Source organism: Pipistrellus kuhlii, unplaced genomic scaffold (assembly GCF_014108245.1).
Source record: "Pipistrellus kuhlii isolate mPipKuh1 unplaced genomic scaffold, mPipKuh1.p scaffold_m20_p_4, whole genome shotgun sequence".
Lineage (NCBI taxonomy): Eukaryota > Metazoa > Chordata > Mammalia > Chiroptera > Vespertilionidae > Pipistrellus > Pipistrellus kuhlii.
Window position 1 is genome coordinate 1098536 of NW_023425540.1, and position 23089 is coordinate 1121624.

Below are 23089 nucleotides of genomic sequence, written 5' to 3' on the forward strand. Positions count from 1 at the left end.
CGGCTGTGCCAAACTCAGCCCAGACACAGCGAGGGGCAGGCCGGTGCCCTGGGACCCCGACACGTTTCTCAGAGGCCTCCCCGGGGGGCGCTGCAGAGGGGCCTCCCCGGGGGGCGCTGCAGAGAGGTAGCCACCCAGGCCCATGCCCGCGGGGGGACAGTCGGCTGTGTGTCTTCAGTCTTGTCTCGCTGAGTTTGATTACTGTGTGAGAGCATCCTCCGCCGGGAGCGGGTAATCACATGCAAATGAGTACCTCGCGTCCGGGACCGAGAGAAGCTGGCCTCTGACTTCCGTCCAGACAGGCCTACGGCTTTCTCAGCCGCCAGTGGACTTTAAAATATATACACTGTATTGGTCTCAGAGAGGGAGGGAGAGGGGGAGAGAGAGAAAAACATCAGTGAGAGAGGACCACTGACCGGCTGCCTCCTGCACGCCCCCTACTGGGGATCCAGCCTGCAGCCCGGGCCTGTGCCCTGACCGGAACCGAACCCTGACCGCCTGGTTCACGGGTCGATGCTCGGCCCCTGAGCCGCGCCGGCCGGGCCCCCCTGCACGTCAGAGCGTGTGATTTCACCCTGGAGAGCGCGAGGCCCCAATTAAGCTCACATCATTGTTTGCCTGCTTCCTGCCTCGTGGGCGGGCGGGCGGGCTGGTGAGTCACTTCCCGGCGGCGTGCCCGTGGATGGTGTGTGGGCACCGGCTCCGGAGCCCGGGACCGGGGGAAGGGAGAGGGACCTCCGTTCCCGCAGCCCCTGGGCGCCGTGTCTGTTCGCTCCGGAGCGCGCCCGTGGCAGCGGCCGGCCCCGCGGCCCGGCGACCTGACCGTGTCCATCTGTCCTTCCGCGTCCACCTGACCGTGCCGGAGCCCACAGCCTCCATCGGGCCTCTCCCCGGCCCTCGACCCCCATCTCCGGCGCCCCCGCCACGGCCCTGTCCCTGCGGCTCCTCCCTCCGCGGGCATGGTCTCCCCCGGCCCCCGGGCTGCAGGCCCTTCTCTGCGGGGTGACCTTCACCCCCTCAGAGGTCACCGCGCCTGTCCTTTCTCCCGCCTTCGCCGCGAGGGCCCCAGCGGGGAGAGCGCCTCATCACCAGGACCTCCGCGGCTCCGTCCTCCTGCACGTGCTCCTGTTGTCGTCTCCCTCCCGCCCTCCCGGCCGGCCCGGCCACTCTCCCTCTTCGGTCTCCGGCTCTCCTTCTCCGCCCACGCCGGCCGGCGTGCTCAGGGGTTGAGCGCCGACCTGTGGACCAGGAGTCCTGGTTGGATTCCCGGTCAGGCCCCGTGCCCAGGTGGCTGGCTCCATCCCCAGTGGGGTGTGCAGAGGGCAGGGGCGCCTCTGCGACTGCACTGTGCGTGCTGATTGGAAGGGTCTGGAGCGACGGCTCAGTGGGCGGTGCTGAGCGGGCAGCGGGGTTTCTCCCGAGGCCGGGCCGAACTGTGACCGGGAATCAGGGCACTGTGGCTGCTGGGGTTCCGTCCCAACACGTGGGCGTGTTCTGGGCGGATGAGAAACAGCTTCTGGAAGCAGCAGGCGTGTTAACAGACACGTTAAGGTCATGGAATTAACACAGGCTGAGACAGGGCGACGGGCTGTGGGGGGCGGCTGGGTGCTGGGCGGGAGGGAGGCCCAGGCTCCGAGGGGGGCAGCGGGCGGCGGCTGGAGCCGCCGGTGGGACTGGGTGTGGGAGCGGGGCCGTGCCAGCCTGGGACCACGGCGTCCATCCCTCCCGAGGGGCCCCGTCCAGAGCCAGGCCGCTGCCCCCACCCTCGAACCCCGCCTTCAGCTCTTCTGTCACGTTGGCCAGCGCTCAGCTCGCTCGGCCCGCCCCTCTGCTGTTGTTGGTTTCCTTTCGTTTTGTTTACCTTGTTGTACGTTTTGTCTCTGACTTGAGGTCTTCACTTCATGGTTTTCCAGCCTGGCCCATCAGCCATCGAGCAGTGGGTGGTGTGAGCAATGGAGGTCCGAGCAGTGGGTGGTGTGGGCAGTGGGTGGACGTGGGCGGTGGGTGGTGTGAGCAATGGAGGTGTGAGCAGTGGGTGGTGTGAGCAGTGGGTGGTGTGAGCAATGGGGGTGTGAGCGGTGGGTGGTGTGAGCGGTGGGTGGTGTGAGCAATGGAGGTGTGGGCATTGGGTGGTGTGACCAATGGAGGTCTGAGCAGTGGGTGGTGTGGGCAGTGGGTGGACGTGGGCGGTGGGTGGTGTAAGCAGTGGGTGGTGTGAGCAATGGGGTTGTGAGCGGTGGGTGGTGTGAGCTATGGAGGTCTGGGCAGTGGGTGGTGTGAGCGGTGGGTGGACGTGGGCGGTGGGTGGTGTGAGCAGTGGGTGGTGTGAGCAATGAGGGTGTGGGCGGTGGGTGGTGTGAGCAGTGGGTGGTGTGAGCAATGAGGGTGTGGGCGGTGGGGGGTGTGGGCGGTGGGTGGTGTGAGCAATGGGGGTGTGAGCGGTGGGGGGTGTGAGCGGTGGGTGGATGTGGGTGGTGGGTGGTGTGAGCAGTGGGTGGTGTGGGCGGTGGGTGGTGTGAGCAGTGGGTGGATGTGGGTGGTGGGTGGTGTGAGCAGTGGGGGGTGTGGGCGGTGGGTGGTGTGAGCAGTGGGTGGATGTGGGTGGTGGGTGGTGTGAGCAGTGGGTGGTGTGGGCGGTGGGTGGTGTGAGCGGTGGGTGGATGTGAGTGGTGGGTGGTGTGAGCAATAGGGGTGTGGGCGGTGGGGGGTGTGGGCGGTGGGGGGTGTGAGCGGTGGGGGGTGTGAGCAGTGGGTGGTGTGGGTGGTGGGGGGTGTGAGCGGTGGGGGGTGTGGGCGGTGGGTGGTGTGGGCGGTGGGGGGTGTGAGCAGTGGGTGGAAATGGGTGATGGGTGGTGTGAGCAATGGGGGTGTGAGCGGTGGGTGGTGTGGATGGTGGGTGGTGTGGGTGATGGGGGGTGTGAGCAGTGGATGGACGTGGGTGATGGGGGGGGTGTGGGCGGTGGGTGGTGTGGGCGGTGGGGGGTGTGGGCGGTGGGGGGGGTGTGGGGGCGGGGTGGGGTGGTGTGGGCGGTGGGGGTGTGAGCAGTGGGGGGTGTGGGCGGTGGGGGGTGTGGGCGGTGGGGGTGTGAGCAGTGGGGGGTGTGGGCGGTGTGGGTGTGGGCGGTGGGGGTGTGGACGGTGTGGGTGTGGGCGGTGGGGGGTGTGGGTGGTGGGTGGTGTGAGCAGTGGGTGGACGTGGGTGATGGTGGTGTGAGCGGTGGGTGGACGTGGGCGGTGGGGGTGTGGGCGGTGGGGGGTGTGAGGGGTGGGTGGTGTGGGCGGTGGGGGTGTGGGTGGTGGGTGGTGTTTGGGGGCGGTGGGGTGTGGGCGGTGTGGTGTGGGCGGTGGGGGTGGTGGGCAGTGGGTGGACATGGGTGATGGGGGGTGTGAGCAGTGGGTGGACGTGGGTGGGCAGAGGTGCCAGGGAGACCCAGCCGCTGCGAGAGTGGAGTTGGTGTCTCAGCCACGCGAACACCTTCCAGAGGACCGGCCGCTGGTGAGGAAGCAGAGCTGTCCGTGCCCCCTCCCCCCGGTGTGGCAGCCTCCCCACACCGCCCCCACGCCGCCCCCTCCCCCCGCCCGCCCCCCGCCCCCCCCCGCCCCACTCCCCCGGTGTGCAGGCATCGCCCCGCGCCCCCCTCCCTCCACCCGCCCCCCTCCCCCCGCCCCGGCAGCCCCCCTCCCCTGCCCGCGCCCCCCTCCCCCCGCCTGCCCCCTCCCCCCGGTGTGCCAGCCGCCCCTGCGCCCCCCTCCCCCCGCCGCCCGCGCCCCCCTCCCCCGCCCGCCCCCCTCCCCCCGCCTGCGCCCCCCTCCCCTCCCTCCCACGCCCCTCCCCCTCCGCCCGCGCCCCCCTCCCCCCCCGCCCCCCCCCCCCCCCTCCCGCGCCCCCCCCCCCCCCCCCCCCCGCGTGGGCGCTGGGCCGGTTTGGCAGGGAAGCGTGTTTTGTGTTGGAGTTGCCGGTTCCCCCGCGCCTCCCCCGGCGCCGTGTTCCCGGCGTGTGAATCGCAGGATGTGTCCGGGGTCCCCTCCCGCAGGCCCGGCGGGCTGCTCGGGAAACGCCCGCGGCCTCCGCGGTCCCAGGCCGGACAGGAAGCGGTGTAATAACGATTCGGCTCTGGTTCAGTTCCCACGAGCGTACAGTGCGATCACACACCCGGTTTTATTGGGGAGCACACGCTCCCGGCCCTCCAGAGGCATCCTCCACGCTGAGGGCTTTCCAGGCCCCGACCTTCCTTCAGCAGGGCCTGTGCGCTTGGCCGGTCCCTGAGTGGACGGACAAAAGGAAAACCAGCCACAGCCGGTTTGGCTCATCGGCCTGCAGACTGAGGGGTCCCGGGCTCGAGTCCAGCCAAGGGCAAATGCCCGTGTTGCAGGCTCGATCCCCAGTAGGGGGCGTGCAGGAGGCAGCCGATCCATGATTTTCTCTCATCATTGATATTCTGTCTCTCCCTCTCCCTTCCTCTCTGAAATCAATAAAATATATTTAAAAAAGAGAAGAAAAATGAAGGCGTGCAGAGGCCACATCCTGGTTGAGCTGCTTTGAATTCCGTGGGGATTGGCCACGACAGCACCAGAGCGGCCGTCAGAGGCCCCGGAGAGCCGTCCTGAGGGCAGACACCCGGCGGACCCTCCTCGGCCGTGGCGCTCGGACCCGGGCCAGCAGGCTGCTGCGGCCGCACCTGCTCCGCCCGGACCCGCCTCTGTCCACCCGCTGGGCCCACACAGCCTGCCTCTTCGAAACGATGGGACTCCTGTGGGGCTGTTTGTCCAGAGAGGCTCCGAGGGAGGAAGTGAGAAGGTTTCTTATTTAGTCGGACTCCTGCCCAGGCTAACACCAGCGAGGGCCGTGACCGTCTGACTTCCCTCGTGTGGCGTCTCCGGCGCTCGGTGGCCGCCACGCACTCATGTCAGGCCCTTCGTCTCTCCGAGTGTCACAGGACACGTGCTGTCAGCTTCTCGGGAGCCGGATCTCCGGAGCTGGCGGAGGGCAGAGGGGCGGCGATGAGAGCGATGGGAGGTGACCCTCCCTGGGGCGGCCAGCCCCACCCCGGCCGGGCCCGCTCCACGGGCACTGCGCTGGGTCGCCCTGGGCTGTGCCTCCACACGTCTCGGACACAGAGCCGCGGAAATCACGTGAGGTCCGTGACGCCTGCCGGCCGCTGAGCGTTGAACCAGGAGGTCACAATTTCCGGTCCAGGCACATGGCCGGGCTGCAGGCTTGGTCTGCTGGGCGGGGCTGGGGGCGGGGGGAGACGGGTGTGTGCGCAGGAGGCAGCTGATCAATGATTCTCTCTCATCACGGATGCTTCTCTCTCTCTTTCCCTCTCCCTTCCTCTCTCTGAAGTCATAACAATCCTGTATAATAAAGGCCTAATGTGCTAAGTGTCCAGTTGACTAGTCGGCCATTCAACCAGTCAAAGCCTAATACGCTAACATATGCTAAGGCCACTCAACCGCTCAACCGCAGACTCTGTGGCCAGTAGGTTAGCTTGTGGCGTGCGCTGAGGCGTGGCGCCGTGGCGTGGCACTGAGGCGTGGCGCTGAGGCGTGGCGCTGAGGCGTGGCGCTGGGGCGTGGCGCTGAGGCGTGGCGCTGGGGCGTGGCGCTGTGGCGTGGCGCTGAGGCGTGGCGCTGAGGCGTGGCGCTGGGGCGTGGCGCTGAGGCGTGGCGCTGAGGCGTGGCGCGGAGGCGTGCACTGAGGCGTGCACTGAGGCGTGGCGCTGAGGCGTGCACTGAGGCGTGGCGCTGAGGCGTGGCGCTGAGGCGTGCGCTGAGGCGTGGCGCTGAGGCGTGGCGCTGGGCGTGGCGCTGAGGCGTGGCGCTGGGGCGTGGCGCTGTGGCGTGGCTGAGGCGTGGCGCTGAGGCGTGGCGCTGGGGCGTGGCGCTGGGGCGTGGCGCTGAGGCGTGGCGCTGAGGCGTGCACTGAGGCGTGCACTGAGGCGTGGCGCTGAGGCGTGCACTGAGGCGTGGCGCTGAGGCGTGGCGCTGAGGCGTGCGCTGAGGCGTGGCGCTGAGGCGTGGCGCTGAGGCGTGGCGCTGAGGCGTGCACTGAGGCGTGGCGCTGAGGCGTGCACTGAGGCGTGGCGCTGAGGCGTGCACTGAGGCGTGGCGCTGAGGCGTGGCGCTGAGGCGTGGCGTTGAGGCGTGGCGCTGAGGCGTGGCGTTGTGGTGTGACTGAGGCGTGGCGCTGAGGCGTGGCGCTGAGGCGTGGCGCTGAGGTGTGCACTGAGGCGTGGCGCTGAGGCGTGGCGCTGAGGCGTGCACTGAGGCGTGGCGCTGAGGCGTGGCGCTGAGGCGTGGCGGTGAGGCGTGGCGTTGAGGCGTGGCGCTGAGGCGTGCGCTGAGGCGTGGCGCTGAGGCGTGGCGCTGAGGCGTGCACTGAGGCGTGGCGCTGAGGCGTGGCGCTGAGGCGTGGCGCTGAGGCGTGCACTGAGGCGTGCACTGAGGCGTGCCGCTGAGGCGTGGCGCTGAGGCGTGCACTGAGGCGTGCACTGAGGCGTGCGCTGAGGCGTGCACTGAGGCGTGGCGCTGAGGCGTGGCGTTGAGGCGTGGCGCTGAGGCGTGCACTGAGGCGTGGCGCTGAGGCGTGCACTGAGGCGTGGCGCTGAGGCGTGGCGCTGGGGCGTGGCGCTGAGGCGTGGCGCTGAGGCGTGGCGCTGAGGCGTGCACTGAGGCGTGGCGCTGAGGCGTGCGCTGAGGCGTGGCGCTGAGGCGTGCGCTGAGGCGTGGCGCTGAGGCGTGGCGCTGAGGCGTGCGCTGAGGCGTGGCGCTGAGGCGTGGCGCTGAGGCGTGGCGCTGAGGCGTGCACTGAGGCGTGCACTGAGGCGTGGCGCTGAGGCGTGGCGCTGAGGCGTGCACTGAGGCGTGGCGCTGAGGCGTGGCGCTGAGGCGTGGCGCTGAGGCGTGGCGCTGAGGCGTGGCGCTGAGGCGTGCCGCTGAGGCGTGGCGCTGAGGCGTGGCGCTGAGGCGTGGCGCTGAGGCGTGGCGCTGAGGCGTGCACTGAGGCGTGCACTGAGGCGTGGCGTTGAGGCGTGGCGCTGAGGCGTGCACTGAGGCGTGGCGCTGAGGCGTGGCGCTGAGGCGTGGCGCTGAGGCGTGGCGTTGAGGCGTGCACTGAGGCGTGGCGCTGAGGCGTGGCGCTGAGGCGTAGCGCTGTGGCGTGCACTGAGGCGTGGCGCTGAGGCGTGGCGCTGAGGCGTGGCGCTGAGGCGTGGCGTTGTGGCGTGCACTGAGGCGTGGCGCTGAGGCGTGGCGTTGAGGCGTGCACTGAGGCGTGGCGCTGAGGCGTGGCGCTGAGGCGTGGCGCTGAGGCGTGGCGTTGAGGCGTGGCGCTGAGGCGTGGCGCTGTGGCGTGCACTGAGGCGTGGCGCTGAGGCGTGGCGCTGAGGCGTGGCGCTGAGGCGTGGCGTTGTGGCGTGCACTGAGGCGTGGCACTGAGGCGTGGCACTGAGGCGTGGCGCTGAGGCGTGGCGTTGAGGCGTGGCGCTGAGGCGTGGCGTTGTGGCGTGCACTGAGGCGTGGCGCTGAGGCGTGGCGCTGAGGCGTGGCGCTGAGGCGTGCACTGAAGCGTGGCGCTGAGGCGTGGCGTTGAGGCGTGGCGTGCACTGAGGCGTGGCGCTGAGGCGTGCACTGAGGCGTGGCGCTGAGGCGTGGCGTTGAGGCGTGGCGCTGAGGCGTGGCGTTGAGGCGTGGCGCTGAGGCGTGGCGCTGAGGCGTGCACTGAGGCGTGGCGCTGAGGCGTGCACTGAGGCGTGGCGCTGAGGCGTGGCGTTGAGGCGTGCACTGAGGCGTGGCGCTGAGGCGTGGCGCTGAGGCGTGCACTGAGGCGTGGCGCTGAGGCGTGGCGTTGAGGCGTGGCGCTGAGGCGTGGCGTTGAGGCGTGGCGTGCACTGAGGCGTGGCGCTGAGGCGTGCACTGAGGCGTGGCGCTGAGGCGTGGCGTTGAGGCGTGGCGTGCACTGAGGCGTGGCGTTGTGGCGTGCACTGAGGCGTGGCGCTGAGGCGTGGCGTTGAGGCGTGCACTGAGGCGTGGCGTTGTGGCGTGCACTGAGGCGTGGCGCTGAGGCGTGGCGCTGAGGCGTGGCGCTGAGGCGTGCACTGAGGCGTGGCGCTGAGGCGTGGCGTTGAGGCGTGCACTGAGGCGTGGCGCTGAGGTGTGGCGCTGAGGCGTGCACTGAGGCGTGGCGCTGAGGCGTGGCGTTGAGGCGTGGCGCTGAGGCGTGGCGTTGAGGCGTGGCGTGCACTGAGGCGTGGCGTTGTGGCGTGCACTGAGGCGTGGCGCTGAGGCGTGGCGTTGTGGTGGACTGAGGCGTGGCGCTGAGGCGTGGCGCTGAGGCGTGCACTGAGGCGTGGCGCTGAGGCGTGCACTGAGGCGTGGCGCTGAGGCGTGGCGTTGAGGCGTGCACTGAGGCGTGGCGCTGAGGCGTGGCGCTGAGGCGTGCACTGAGGCGTGGCGCTGAGGCGTGGCGTTGAGGCGTGGCGCTGAGGCGTGGCGTTTGAGGCGTGGCGTGCACTGAGGCGTGGCGTTGTGGCGTGCACTGAGGCGTGGCGCTGAGGCGTGGCGTTGTGGTGTGACTGAGGCGTGGCGCTGAGGCGTGGCGCTGAGGCGTGCACTGAGGCGTGGCACAGGCGTGGCGCTGAGGCGTGGCGCTGAGGCGTGGTGTTGAGGCGTGCACTGAGGCGTGGCGTTGTGGTGTGACTGAGGCGTGGCGCTGAGGCGTGGCGCTGAGGCGTGCACTGAGGCGTGGCACAGGCGTGGCGCTGAGGCGTGGCGCTGAGGCGTGCACTGAGGCGTGCGCTGAGGCGTGCACTGAGGCGTGGCACTGAGGCGTGGCACTGAGGTGTGGGTGCGCCTTCCTAAAATGACGCTTCTGCTCGGGGCACAGCCCGGGAGCCTTTGGGGGGTGTTCCTACGCCGTTGGCCCTGCTCCTGGGAGCCTGAGGCTGGTGCCAAGGGGTTTTCTTTTCTTTGTTTTTTTAACCCAAAGTGTGTTGTTGGGATGATTCCCCCCGCACCCGGATTCAGTGCTTGGTGCTCTTCCTGCCGAGGGGCCTCCTGTCCGCCTCGCTGCTTCTCCTGCTGAGACAGAAGACACGGGGCGCCAACATATCGCCTACGGTGTGATGTCATCACTTATGGTGTGATGTCATCACCTATGGTGTGATGTCATCGCCTGCGGTGTGATGCCATTGCCTGTGGTGTGATGTCATCGCCTATGGTGTGATGTCATTGCCTGTGGTGTGATGTCATTGCCTGCGGTGTGATGCCATTGCCTGTGGTGTGATGTCATTGCCTGCAGTGTGATGCCATTGCCTAAGGTGTGATGTCATCACCTATGGTATGATGTCATCACCTATGGTGTGATGTCATTGCCTGCGGTGTGATGTCATCGCACCTGGGGCACCTGGCACCGCGAGGTCGGAGCTGCCGCTGTGTGTCCCCCTCTCCGCTGGAGAGGGTGGGGGACCCTTAGCTGGAGGGTGTCGCCATGGAAAAGGCCGTGCTTTCTCCGGTGACGTCTGAGAGGAGCACCTGCCTCAGACCATTCACAAAGCCAGGGCGTCATTTTTGGGACACCCTGAAGTCTCAAAAGAGGGCGCACTTAATAAGGTATTATCAGTGCTGCGGTGTGCTCACCTTTTGGAGAGCCTCGCGCGCTTGCAGCGTAGCGTGTCCACACACGTGTGCCGCCTGGGGCCTCCCGTAACACGAGTGCAGTAACGAGGCTGCTCTGAGCCGGCCGCTGATGGACTGAGCCATTGCGAAAGACGGAACTATGTCCGTGCCCTTCGGAGGCAGCACGTTGTTTAATAAACCCCCATCGCCCGCCACTCCGCTCACCGAGACTTGGGATCCAGCCTGCAGCCCAGGCATGTGTCCTGGACCAGCATCGAACCCGGGACCCTTCAGTCTGCAGGCTGACGCTCTGCCCACTGAGCCACACTGGCCAGGGTGGTTTTCAACTTCATTAAGCGCAGGGGCCGGGTGACCTGGGACAGGAAGGACGCCTGTCGGAGTTAACGAATCGGAAAGAATGCCAGTGCTTCCTTCCACGGTGCAGAGAGCATCAGCATTATTCCCAATGGCCCCGGCCGCCGACAGCTTCATTGTTTACGTTTAAGCTGCTTTCCCCTGGGCCTGCGGCGTGGCTCCGTGGCGAAGCATCGGCCTGTGGCCCAGGAGGCCACAGTGTGGTGCCCAGGCAGGGCACACGCCCGGGCTGTGGGCTCAGTCCCCAGTAGGGGGCAGCCGAGCCGTGATTCTCTCACAGATGGTTCTGTCTCTCCCTTCCTCTCCGAGATCAGTACACATATATGAAAGCAGTGGTCAGCAGACCCTTTCGTCCACAGAGCCAAGTATCAGCAGCACAACGATCGACATTTCTTTGGAGAGCCACATTTTTTAAACTTCAACTTCTAACGCCGCTTCTTCGAAATACTCGCCCAAGCCGTGGTCTTTTGTGGAAGAGCCACACTCAAGGGGCCAGAGAGCCGCAGTTTGCCGGCCACGGTGTTAAAGCAGGTGTGATGTCATCACCTATGGTATGATGTCATCACCTATGGTGTGATGTCATTGCCTAAGGTGTGATGTCATCACCTATGGTATGATGTCATCACCTATGGTGATACGGGGCTGAACGGTGTGCTGGGAGGCAGCGGAGGGTGCCGGTGTGGGTCTCCCTGATGGCCAGCTGCCTGGTTCGTCCCTCTGCCCAGCAGCCCCCTCAGCCGAGGGGGCGGGGTGGCGTTCTTAGCACGGGTTTCTGGAAGGCTGACCGGTTCCCGGAGGCTCTGTCCTCCTGGCCGGGTACCGGCCGGCCTCAGGCGGCCCTGGGAGCTGGTGTCGCCCTGGGGGTCCACGGTGGGTGTGTTCTCGAACCCGGTGTGTGCAGACTCTGTGACAACCCTCACCTCTCCGCCTGTCCTCCCCTGGTGTGCCCGCCAGCGCCCCCTGGTGCCAGCGGCCTCCTGCTGGGATGCTGTCCCCGCTGCTCTCCTGTGCACGCTGACCCGGACCTGCGTCCGCCTGTCTGAGTCCTCACCTGCGGCCTTTATGCCTGGGCGCGTTCCCACCGGGAGGGAGAGGGAGGGTGGGGAGGCGGGGAAGGAGGCCGGGGTTACGTGGCTGCAGGAGGCTGGAGTCGCGCTCCGGGTGGCGCACCGAGTGTCCAGCTGGCACCAGAGCCACCTTCTCCGCTCGGATGTCCTCCGGGTTTTCTGGGACCAGGCGGGAGCTCTCCTGTCCGTCCCGGCAGCTCCTCTTCCCGGCTCCGTGCGCTCCCGTGTCCGCCCACGAGAGGGCGCCCTGGACTCTCTTCACACTGGCAGCTTCTGATGGGCGTTTGTCTGGGTTTCCCGGGCTGGCGGGCACGGCTGTCAGAGCGGAGGCTGAAGGCGCCCATCGCCCATGGAAACGCCGCGGGAGGGAGGTGGCCTGGAGGCCGCTCCCAGCTCTGGCCAGGACTCGTCCCCGTGGCGAAGCCTGTGCAGCGGGAACTCAGGAGGCCCGCGCCCAGGGCCCTGAGTCCGTATCTGGTTCCCTCGCTGACCCGCGGCCTCTGCCTCGCAGCACGTGTCCCCGAGAAGCGCCTCCATCGCTCCTGCTCCCACGGACGCGGCGGAGGAGACGGCGAGGGGAACGGCCGGGCCGCCTCTCAGCCGATCCTCCCTCCGTAGCCCAGCCTTCCCACGCTGCCCGCATCTGCCGCCACCGCGTCTGACCGGAGCAGGCAGCCGGCTGGTGGCCGTGGGCTGGGGGCCGTGGGCTGCGGGGCCGTGGGCTGCGGGCCGTGGGCTGGGGGCCGTGGGCTGCGGGCCGTGGGCTGGGGGCCGTGGGCTGGGGGCCGTGGGCTGTGGGCTGTGGGCTGGGGGCCGTGGGCTGGAGGTCTGGGGCTGCGGAACCGTGGGCTGGGGGCCGTGGGCTGGGGGGCCGTGGGCTGGGGGCCGTGGGCTGGGGGGCCGTGGGCTGGGGCCGTGGGCTGCGGGCCGTGGGTTGTGGGGCCGTGGGCTGGGGGGCCGTGGGCTGGGGCCGTGGGCTGTGGGGCGTGGGCTGGGGGCTGTGGGCTGTGGGGCCGTGGGCTGTGGGGCCGTGGGCTGGGGGCCGTGGGCTGGGGGGCCGTGGGCTGGGGGTCTAGGGCTGCGGGGCCGTGGGCTGGGGGTCTAGGGCTGGGGGCTGTGGGCTGGGGGCCGTGGGCTGCGGGCCGTGGGCTGCAGGCCGTGGGTTGTGGGGCCGTGGGCTGGGGCCGTGGGCTGAGGGCCGTGGGCTGTGGGGCCGTGGGCTGGGGGGCCGTGGGCTGGGGCCGTGGGCTGCGGGCCGTGGGTTGTGGGGCCGTGGGCTGAGGGCCGTGGGCTGCGCGGTGTAACCGGCGCCGTGAGTATGCAGCAGCTGTGGCTGTGGGAGGGCCCGCATGGCGGTCAGGGCCCGTCGCACCGGGGTGGTGTGCTTTGTTTTGGTGGTCGGCTGCAGGAATGTGTTCTCCCCACACTTTGAAGATCATAAGCCATCGTGGCTTTTATGCAGAACAACAAGGGAGGTGGCCGTCCCCCGGTGCCTGGCCAGGCCCCGCCCCGCAGCGCAGACTGCTCGGTGGAGGCCGCCGTGTGGCGCTGGGTTTGCTGGTGGCGCTCAGGGCTTTGAAAGAAAACACGTCTTTCTGGCCATAGTATTTCCAGTGCGACTTCTGGAAATTACTGAAACCCCAGGGTGAATGTTAGTCGTTGCCGTTACCGTTCTTCTCCTTCCTTTTGCATTCCTTTGCTCCCCCTTGCCTGCCCTCCCCCTCCTTATTGTGCCGTGCCTTCTTTGTTCAGATAACTGTCTGATGCCGGTGGCACTGGTGAAAAGCAGAACCCAGACTCAGGGAAGCCCCGCTGACTCGCGCTGGGCTGACGAGGAGTTTAATGAAGGCTGCCCTCCCCTGTGGGCGCTGGCGGCCCCGCTCCTGCCCCGATCTGGAAACGGCCCGGTGTGAGGCCTTCCAGCCCGGCTCCTGCTGCCGCCGCTCCCCGCCCTGTCCCCACCGAGACCGGCGTCTGAGGCGATGGAGTCCTGCCGGCCCGACTCTGCTCTCCCCTCCGCTCTGCAGGCTGTGGTGAGGCCGGCGGTCTCCCTGCCGCCTCCCACAGCGCCGGTCAGCGCGATGCCGTCGCTGTGACCCCCCGGGCGGACGGCGGTCACCACGCACGGCCACCGCCGTCCCTCGCGGGCACCCGCTAATCAGCGGCCTCCGGGTCTGGGCCGGCCGTGTGCTCTGCGGTTCTTAGCTGCCTGCAATTATGTGGCCGAGAAGGGCTGTGCGTGGGGGCCGGACCCTTTAAAAATCTGTCATTTGCATGTTTTGGGTCCATAACCTGTGTTTTCAGATGCCTGTGTTTAGAAAAAGGAGGTGGCGGTGAGGCAGGGGCAGTCTGCTCTAAAACACGCAGTCCCTGCCGTGGTGACGTATGTAGCAGACGGCATGGGAGGGCTGTCCCGCACACTCACAGAGACAGCCGTGTCCTGGGTCCGAGATGACTTCGAGAAGTCTCCGAGTGCCTGGCTGGTGTGGCTCAGCGGATAGAGCGTCAACTGCGGACCGAAGGGTCCTGGGTTCGATTCCGGTCAAGGGCACATTCCTTGGTTGTGGGGTCCCTGGCCTGGGCCCTGGTTGGGGAGGCAACCAACCAATGTGTTTCTCACACATCCATGTTTCTCTCCCTCTCTCTTCCACGCTCCCTACAATCCAAGGAAAACATCTTCAGGTGAGGATTAGTGCCTCATCCTCCACCTCCACCTCCTCCTCCACTTTCTCCTCCTCCTCCTCCTCCTCCACCTTCTCCTCCTCCTCCTCTTCCTCCTCTTCCTCATCCTCCACCTCTACCTCCACCTCCATCTCCTCCTCCACCTCCTCCACCTCTTCCACCTCCTCCACCTCTTCCACCTCCTCCACCTCCTCCACCTCCTCCACCTCTTCCTCCTCCTCCTCCTCCTCCTCCTCCTCCTCCTCCTCCTCCTCCATCTCTTCCTCCTCCTCCATCTCTTCCACCTCCTCCACCTTCTCCTCCTCCTCCTCCTCCACCTCCTCCACCTCCTCCTCCTCCATCTCTTCCTCCTCCTCCTCCTCCTCCTGCACCTCCACTTCCTCTTCCACCTCTACCTCCACCTCCACCTCCACCCCCCCCCCCACTCCCACCCCCACGCCTACCTCCACCTCCACCTCCACCTCCACCTCCACCTCCTGCATGCATCCTAAACAGAGCCGTGGCCCGGGAGGAGCCTGCAACCTAGGCATGTGCCCTTGACTAAAATCGAACCCGGGACCCTTTGGTCTGCAGGCCGACGCTCTGTCCACTGCGCCACCCCGGCCAGGGCCAGATCCTGCCTTTGTGAAGGCTCAGGGAAAACTGGGTGAACTGGCTTTCCTGGTTTCTCCCAGGCCCCACAGTGAGTGGCCAACTCTGGGGAAGGAGCTGCCTGGGATGTTGCATGCACTGCCCCGCAGCCACCAGTAGATGGCAGTGCCGTTCCACTGCAGCATTGTAGTCCCCGCTAGGCCGCCTCCCACCGGTCCCTCCCCAGCCTGATGCTGAGAATGCTTCATTAGCTGCATTCAGCGGTGTTTGGGGACCCTCCCTCCCCCAGCCATGGCTTCTGGACATGGCTTGTAGGTTGGAGTGTCCGGCATGTGGGCTTTTTTATTTAAAAAAAATATATTTTATTGATTTTTTTTACAGGGAGGAAGGGAGAGGGATAGAGAGCTAGAAACATCGACGAGAGAGAAACATCCATCAGCTGCCTCCTGCACACCCCCTACCAGGGATGTGCCCACAACCAAGGTCCATGCCCTTGACCGGAATCGAGCCCGGGACCCTTCAGTCTGCAGGCCGGCGCTCTATCCACTGAGCCAAACCGGTTTTGGCCAGGGTGTGGGCTTTTAACCCTCTTTGTAAAGACAGTTTGTGGGAATGTGTGAGACGGTGAGCGAGAACAGTTATAAGGTTTCACGTATTTGTTTCCGTCCCCCCTGCACCCTCTCATCTCCCGGGGTCAGAGCGCGATCGGGGCGATGGCCGAGCCTCCGGTGCGTCTTCCTCTGGATCCCCACGGCCCCGCCTGCCCGGCGGTGCAGGCCGCGCGGTCTGGCGGGACACGCGTGTGCGGGCTCACTCTGCGATGGGTCTGGGGCCGGGGTGAGGCTGGCCGAGGGGAAGCATCGGTCCCGCTCCCGTGAGGGTTTCTGCGTTGTCCCCACGCACACGTGCGGTCCGGAGCGTGGGCCGCGCCCTGTTCCCGCCGCCGGGTGAGGCTGTGTCTGCGCGCTCGCTCCCACGCTCCCCGAAGTGACAACACGCTCACGTTAGACCGGAGGCCTGGGCCGTCGAGGGGCGGTGAACGTAGCGCCCGCACGTTCCTCATTTTAAGACATTTCCTGGACGGTTTGTTATCCTCGGAGAGGGCGAAATTAGTAATGTCCCCCTTTTATAGAAACAAGCACCGTGTCACTAATATTCCGTCTGAGAAGGAAAATGGATCTTCTTTTGGGAACTAGCTCCAGAGAAGTCCTCAAATTGAACCCCATTTTAAGAAAACAAGGGCTTAACTTTTACCTTACATTTTTTCTTTTTAAAAAGATTTTTTTAATTGATTTCAGAGGAAAAGGGAGAGGGAGAGAGAGATAGAAACATCCATGATGAGAGAGGACCATGGATCAGCGGCTCCTGCACGCCTCACACTGGGGATCGAGCCCACAATCAGGGCGTGGGCCCTGACTGGGAACTGAACTGTGACCTCCTGGTTCATAGGTCGATGCTCAACCACTGAGCCACCCGGCCGGGCACATTCTCTCGTCTTCAAATTGCAATTATATCTGGAGTTGTAAAGTGGTTGAATTTACAGTTAATCTGTTTTGTTTTGTTCTTTAACTTCCAGGCACTTTAAAAACTGGACAGTTATGATTTATTCTTACTTTTAAAGCATTCGCAGGTAGAGTAGAGAGAGAGACGCCGTCTGGGTAGAAGGCTCTGTCCCAGCTGTTTTATGCTCAGCCGTGGGGACCCCCAGCAGGCCCGGGCCACAGGAACTGGGGGTTCACAGGAGACCCCAGGGCGAGCGAGGGGTTCTGAGCAGGCTTTCTGACCTGTGTCACCCCGTGTTGTGATGAGTGCATGTTAAAGGCCCATCGCTGTGCGTGTGCGTGCGTGTATGCGTGTACACTCACACACACACACACACACACACACACACACACGGAATCGGCCGTGCAGCCCCTGTAAGACAGCTGTGTCGGCGGGAACCGTGACGCAGCTGCGACAGGACACAGTTCGCGTCTCGGCGCACAGCTGAGTGTGTGATGACGAGTCCCTGAGCTGGTTACGGTGTCTCCCCTCGGAGACCCGCCGAGACGCCGATAAGCAGGTTTCCCGCAGAAGCGCGGGGTGGGGTGGCCGTGCGGGAGGGCCTGTCTCCCGGGCGCCGGGCTCCGCGTGGGCCGAGCGTGGGGCCGGGGGTTTGCCGTCACTGCGGATAACGTCTCACAGGCACAGTGTCCGGGTTCGATTTTTAAACATATTTTTATTGATTTCAGAGAGGAAGGGAGAGGGGGAGAGAGAGAAACATCAGTGGTGAGAGAGAATCGCCCACGGCTGCTCCTGCACGCCCCTCACTGAGCATCCAGTCCGCAGCCCGGCCTGTGCCCTGCCCCGACCCCTGGCTCCCAGGCGGACACTCAGCCGCTGGGCCGGCCAAGGAGCCGCGTGTGGACGGAGCGCTGCCAGCGTGACCTGGGACCCTGTCCCTTCGCTGCTGCGTCCTGGGGTCGGGCTCTCCTGGACGGGCACGGGCCCGCCTTCCTGTCTCCGCGGCCGGCCACAGCCCTGCTCTGTGCGGGCGCTCCTCCAGCGCAGCCGAGGGGCCTGAGAAAGGGGTCCCCGTCTGGTCCAGGGCCCCTCTGCCTGCTGCTCGCTGCCCCGCCTCCCTCCCCGGCCCCTCTTCCGCCCGACGGCGCCCCACCCGCCCGGCCCGGACAGGTGACGGCCAAGGTCACCCACCAGCCTCCAGCCCTGCAGGCCCAGCGCCCGCGACTCACCCCGACCCCTCCCCTCCCTGCGCCAGCCCGGCACAGGGCCTGCCTGGGCTTCCTCCGAGCAGCTGCCAGCCCAGCGTTTGTGAGTGTGTGACTGTGTTTGTGTGTGACTGCGTGTGTGTGTGTGTGTGTGACTGCGTTTGTGTCTGTGTGTGTGACTGTGTGTGTGTGAGTGTGTGTGTGCGCGCGTGCGTGCGTGTGTGCCGGCGTGTGTGAGTGACTGCGGGCATTAGCATGTGCTTTGATCCCTGAAAGGCGGGCACGGGCGCTCTGCGCATCCAGATGGTCGCCCGGCAGACAGCGGCGGCTCAATAGCCTGTCTAGACTGCGCCGGCAGACAGATACCGCCACCCATCAAATTAGCGTCTGTCAGATTTATGGTAATGGCCGCCGGCCGCCGGCCGCCGGCGGGAGATTTACGCCTGTGTCTGTCTCCGCACCTCGCCCGCTCGCCGGCTGAATGGCTGCGTCTGAATGAGGAGGAGAACAGAAAGGCGTTAGGGCGGCTGCCAGGCTATTGATCAGGCCCCCACCCCCGCCTCCCCGGGAGGAAGAGAGAGGAGGAGAGGAGGAGAGGAGGAGAGGAGGGAGAGGAGGAGAGGAGGAGAGGAGAGAGGAGGAGAGGAGGGAGAGGAGGAGGGAGAGGAGGAGAGGAGGAGAGGAGAGGAGGAGGGAGAGGAGGAGGAGAGGAGGAGAGGAGGAGAGGAGGGAGAGGAGGAAGGAGAGGAGAGGAGGAGAGGGAGGAGGGAGAGAAGGAGAGAGGAGAGGAGGAGGGAGAGAGAGGAGAGGAGGAGAGGAGGAGAGGAGGGAGAGGAGGAGAGGGGAGAGGAGGAGGGAGGAGGGAGAGGAGGAGAGGAGGAGAGGAGGAGAGGAGGGCTCCTGCTCTCGGGGCCGCAGAGGGAAGCCACGCCTGTGGGCGCTGCTGGGCCTTTCCTGTCGCCCCGGGGATGCGACCTGTCTGGCCGGGCCGGGTGACCTCTGCCAGCGGGCCGTGCCCGGGGCTGTGCTTCCCACCGGCCTCGCCTTTGATCTGCCCCCTGCCCCTGGGGTCAGCTCCTGCGGCCGCCGGCCTGGGAGGGGCAGGTGGAGGGGCCGGGGACGCAGAATAAATAAACAAACAGCCGACCCGCCCCGCTCCCCCTGGCTGCCTTTCGGGGGGTCCTCGCCTTGGTGGGCCTGGCGGCTGTCACACGGCGGCGGGACCTGCTGGAGGGCCGGGCGCCCGTGGCACAGGAGGCACAGAGGAGGGGCATCGGGGCCCGGCCCCTGGGTGTCCCCGTGGGGAGCTCTCCTGGTGAATGGTGGGCAACGCCCCACGGGACGGTCACTGCCGGCCGGCTCCCTGCTCCGGTGCCTCGCCAGGGACCGGCAGCCCACATGGGCACAGCCACAGGGCACACCCGGACGGCACACCGGGACGGCACACCGGGACGGGCACACCGGGACGGGCACACCGGGACGGGCACACCGGGACGGGCACACCGGGGCGGGCACACCGGGACGGGCACATGGGACGGGCACACCGGGACGGGCACACCGGGGCGGGCACACCGGGGCGGGCACACCGGGGCGGGCACACCGGGACGGGCACACCCGGACGGGCACACCCAGATGGCACACCGGGATGGGCACACCGGGACGGGCACACCCGGACGGGCACCCCCAGACGGCACACCGGGATGGGCACACCGGGACGGGCACACCGGGACGGGCACAGCGGGACGGGCACATCGGGACGGGCACACCGGGACGGGCACACCCGGACGGCACACCCAGACGGCACACCGGGACGGGCACACCGGGACGGGCACACCGGGACGGGCACACCCGGACGGGCACACCCAGACGGCACACCGGGACGGGCACACCGGGACGGGCACACCGGGACGGGCACACCAGGGCGGGCACACCCAGACGGCACACCGGGACGGGCACACCCAGACGGGCACACCCAGACGGCACACCGGGATGGGCACACCGGGACGGGCACACCGGGACGGGCACAGCGGGACGGGCACAGCGGGACGGGCACATCGGGACGGGCACATCGGGATCGGCACACCAGGGCGGGCACACCAGGGCGGGCACAGCGGGACAGGCACAGCGGGACGGGCACACCCGGACGGGCACACCCGGGCGGGCACAGCGGGACGGGCACAGCGGGACGGGCACACCGGGACGGGCACACCGGGGCGGGCAGAAGCAGGGGTGGCTGCACTGAGGGAAGCTCTATGACGGGCACACCGGGCCTAGTGCCTCCTGCCACCCGCAGCCCCTCCCCTCCCCCTCTCCCTCCCCCTCCCCCCTCCCCTCCCTCCCTCTCCTCCCCCTCCCTCCCTCTCCCCCTCCCCCCTCCCCGCCGCCTCCACCCACTGTACTCTGGCAGTGGGTAGCCTCTTCTTTTGACCTCTTTTATTATTTTATTTTTTAAATGTTTTTACTGACTTCAGAGAGGAAGGGAGGGAGAGAGACAGACATCGTGATGAGAGAGAATCACGGACCGGCCGCCTCCTGCCCGCCCCGCACTGGGGACGGAGCCCGGGTGCAGGCTCCGTCCCCTGACCGGATCGAACCCTGGCCCCTGGCTCCGAGGTCCACGCTCACCCTGAGCCACCCGGCCGGGCCTCGCTCACGCACAGGGGCTGCATGGAGAACAACACAGATTCCTAAAGCGCATGCCAGAGCAAGCCATGGACCCGGCCCGCCACCCGTGTCAGACGTAGCCGTAGCTGTGTTTCACCAGCTGTAGCAGGAAAGTGATCTGTGCTCGGCTGATTAAACTGAACGTCAGCCAGTTACATTCTTCGCCATGTAGTGAAGCGGTGGGCGTTCCGTCTGCCTCCTGGAGCCTCAGTGAGGACGGCTGCGCTCCATCAGACTGAGCTTCCTGCACGGGTTTCTCGGCCGTGACAGCACACGCTGGGGGGGTGTCTTCCGTGGACGGGGACGGCTCGGGGAGGTGTGTGAGCCCAGGACGCGGGCACAGAACCGGCCGGCGACCCCGAGGACACCCGTTCCCGCCCGCAGGCCGGTGTCCCGCCTCCTCGCCGTCCGGCCTCCTCCTCTCCTCGGCCTCCTCCCCTCCTCGGCCTCCTCCCCTCCTCAGCCTCCTCCCCTCCTCGGCCTCCTCACCGTCCGGCCTCCTCCCCTCCTCGGCCTCCTCCCCTCCTCGGCCTCTTCGCCTCCTCGCCGTCCTGGACTCCTCCCCTCCTCGGCCTCCTCCTTTCCTCAGCCTCCTCCCCTCCTCGGCCTCCTCCCCTCCTCAGCCTCCTCCCCTCCTCAGCCTCCTCCCCTCCTCGGCCTCCTCCCCTCCTCGGCCTCCTCTCCCTCTTGGCCTCCTCGCCGTCAGGCCTCCTCGCCGTCAGGCCTCCTCCCCTCCTCGGCCTCCTTGCCGTCCGGCCTCTTCGCCGTCAGGCCTCCTCGGGGTGGGGGCGGGGCGGGGAGCACCCCGTCCTCCTCCAGCCGCAGCCGCTGCCATTTTGCCGCGAGAGCTACTTTCGGTTCCTTGTGAGAAAGTATAGTTTTACAAGACACGGTTATGGGCTCCTCGCACGTGCTCTCCCGGGCGGGAGGACGGGCGGCTCTGTGCCGGGGGCCTGCGGGGGCCAGGCGCCGCTGGGCCAGGGACCCCCGCCCGCGGCCCTGGGCTCCCCGGGACACCGGGCCTGAGGCCGTAGGACCTCACAGAGCGTCTCACGGGGAAACCGAGGCACGGAGAGGGTGCTCCGTGCGAGTCAGCCTGAGGGCCATGGACCCCCTGTTGCACCCCGCAGCCAGGAGCCGAGGGCATGACGTGGCCACTGCCCCGCGCTGCCCCTGCTCAGTCCCCGGGGGCCGGCCCCTTGGGCGCCGGGAGGCCTTTTGTTTCTCGGAGGGAAGGCCGCGGCGGGAAGGACAGCCGAGGTCCCTGCGGCCGCGCCTCCGTGGGGCCGGGGAGCGGGGTGACGGGGAGCGGTGAGCCTGGCCCGGGCGCCATCTGAGGCGCGGGCTCTGCCGTCGGGCCGGCGGCCGCAGTGCAGTGCGGTGCCCGCCCGCCCAGGGGTGGACAGCCCTGGCAGGGGCAGGGGGAGGGGTGGAGGGGCTGGGACCCCAAGCCCTCCCCCAGGGGCTCCGTGCTGATGGCGTGGCGCGAGGGAGAGGCGGCCGGGTCTGGGGGGAGAAGCTGCCACGGGGCCCGTTGTATGCGCCCGGACCCCGGCTGTCTCGGTGGCCGCTGGGCCGGCCCGGAGGCCGGGGGTGCGGGAAGGCCGGCCGCGCCCAGGACGTCGGCCCCGACAAGGAGCCGCCTCCCCGGACAGACAGCCTGGGCCGGGAAGACCCTGGGCGCGGAGGGTCCTGCTGGCGTTTGGGAGGTGGCTGGAGGGCACGGGGAGTGGACAGACGGCCCGGAGGAGGGGCTGAGCGGAGCCCTGGGCGGGAGGGCGGGGTGGCCCAGGCCGGGCAGGGTGGCCGGACCCGTGGCTGACAGATGTGCCGGAGGCGGGAGCGAGCGCCGTTCCCTCGGAGCCGGAGTGTAGGTGGGAGGGCGCTCTGCTGTCTCCCACACGCGCGGGGGGATTGCCGGGGGGGGGGGGGCGGAGGGACCCCTTTAGTGGGATGTGAGGACGACGCCCAGAGCAGGGAGCCTGGGGGGGTGTAGGTGACAGGACACCCCCTGCTTTCTGTGCCCGCCCGGCTCAGGGCACAGACCGGAAGGCCCAGGAAGAACAGGAGCCTCTGGCACCGCTTTCTGCCCGGGAGCGCCGTCAGACGGCGGACACAGGAGGTGCACTGGAAGCGTGCTCTGCCTCCTTCCTGGCTCTGCGCGTTGGGGAAGGAGTGCGAGGCCCGGGGGGGGGGGGGGCGAGGAGGGGGGCGGTCCGGGTGCTGTGAAGGTGCAGCGAGTGTGCTCTCCGCGGGCGGCCACGCCTGGGGACCTCCCGCCGGGGTCCCTGGGTGGTTCTGTCGCCGCGAAAGGCGCTGTTTAAAAACCAGCTATTCCGCTTCGGCAGACGTGAGAGGAATTGCATCTTAAAGGCGGTGACTTTCTACTCAGCTTCCTTTCTGAGGTTCTTAGTTAAAGAGAAAATAAAAACCGCACACCTACCCCTGACCTAGTTCCAGGATGAGAAGCCCTGGCGTTCTGGGCTGCTGGGATAGATGAGGGTCTCGGGTTCGAGTCTCTAACTCTGATGGCAGACACGGGCGCTAACTTCTAAGACCATTTCGTGCGCGGCTCCGAGTGGTGGTGGGGGCATGGCCACGGGCAGGCCGGGGCCACGGGGGCCTGGTGGCTCGGCTCGGCCTCTCTCCCCTTCGGTCTCAGAGCTACCTCACATCATACACACATGCATCCACATGCATGCACACACACCTCACACACAGAGCATGCATGCACTTACACTGGCGTCTCCCCACTGGCTCTGCCGGGCGTCCTGGGGGGGAGGTGCAGGGTGCATCCTGGGGGCCCAGAGGTAGGGCCGCGCCCCTCGGTGTTCCTGCCACTCAGGAGAGAGCGGGACGGTGTGTCTGCGTGGCTGCTGGGGCGGAAACTGGTCTGTGGTTCTGTGCTGTCCTCGTGTCTCCGCTCTGGGTCCCCTCCCCTCCTAAGCAGCAGGTCATCGGATGGCTCCTGAGAGCCACTGGCGGCTGTGGGCCATCCACGCCCCCCATCCACGCGCCGTCTATGCCCGCCATGTGCCGTCCACGCCCCCGTCCACGCCCCCATCAACCCCCTGTCCATGCGCCGTCCACGCCCCTGTCCACGCCCCCATCAACCCCCTGTCCACCCCCCCGGTCCACGCCCCCGTCCACGCCCCCCATCCACGCCCCCGTCCACGCCGCCTGACGACTGTCTCCCCGCAGTGTTTCCGAGCGCTGTGCTGCAAGGGACCCCCGCCCGCGCGCCCCGAGTATGACCTCGTCTGCATAGGCCTCACGGGCTCCGGCAAGACCAGCCTGCTGTCCCGGCTGTGCAGCGAGAGCCCCGAGCACGTCGTGTCCACCACCGGTGAGTGCCCCGCGCCCGCCCCTCCGCCGACGGTGGCCCCT

The 23089-nt window shown here is 67.5% G+C and overlaps 1 protein-coding gene across 2 annotated transcripts in view; it reads left to right on the plus strand.

Moving 5' to 3' along the window:
• ARL15 (ADP ribosylation factor like GTPase 15) overlaps positions 1 to 23089 on the plus strand; it is a 93978-nt gene that overhangs the window by 21983 nt on the left and 48906 nt on the right. For both annotated transcript variants that reach the window (XM_036410822.2, XM_045571648.1), the window contains exon 3: positions 22904 to 23048. In XM_036410822.2, the coding sequence (XP_036266715.1) occupies positions 22904 to 23048 (145 nt within the window). The remainder of the gene's footprint in view (positions 1 to 22903; positions 23049 to 23089) is intronic.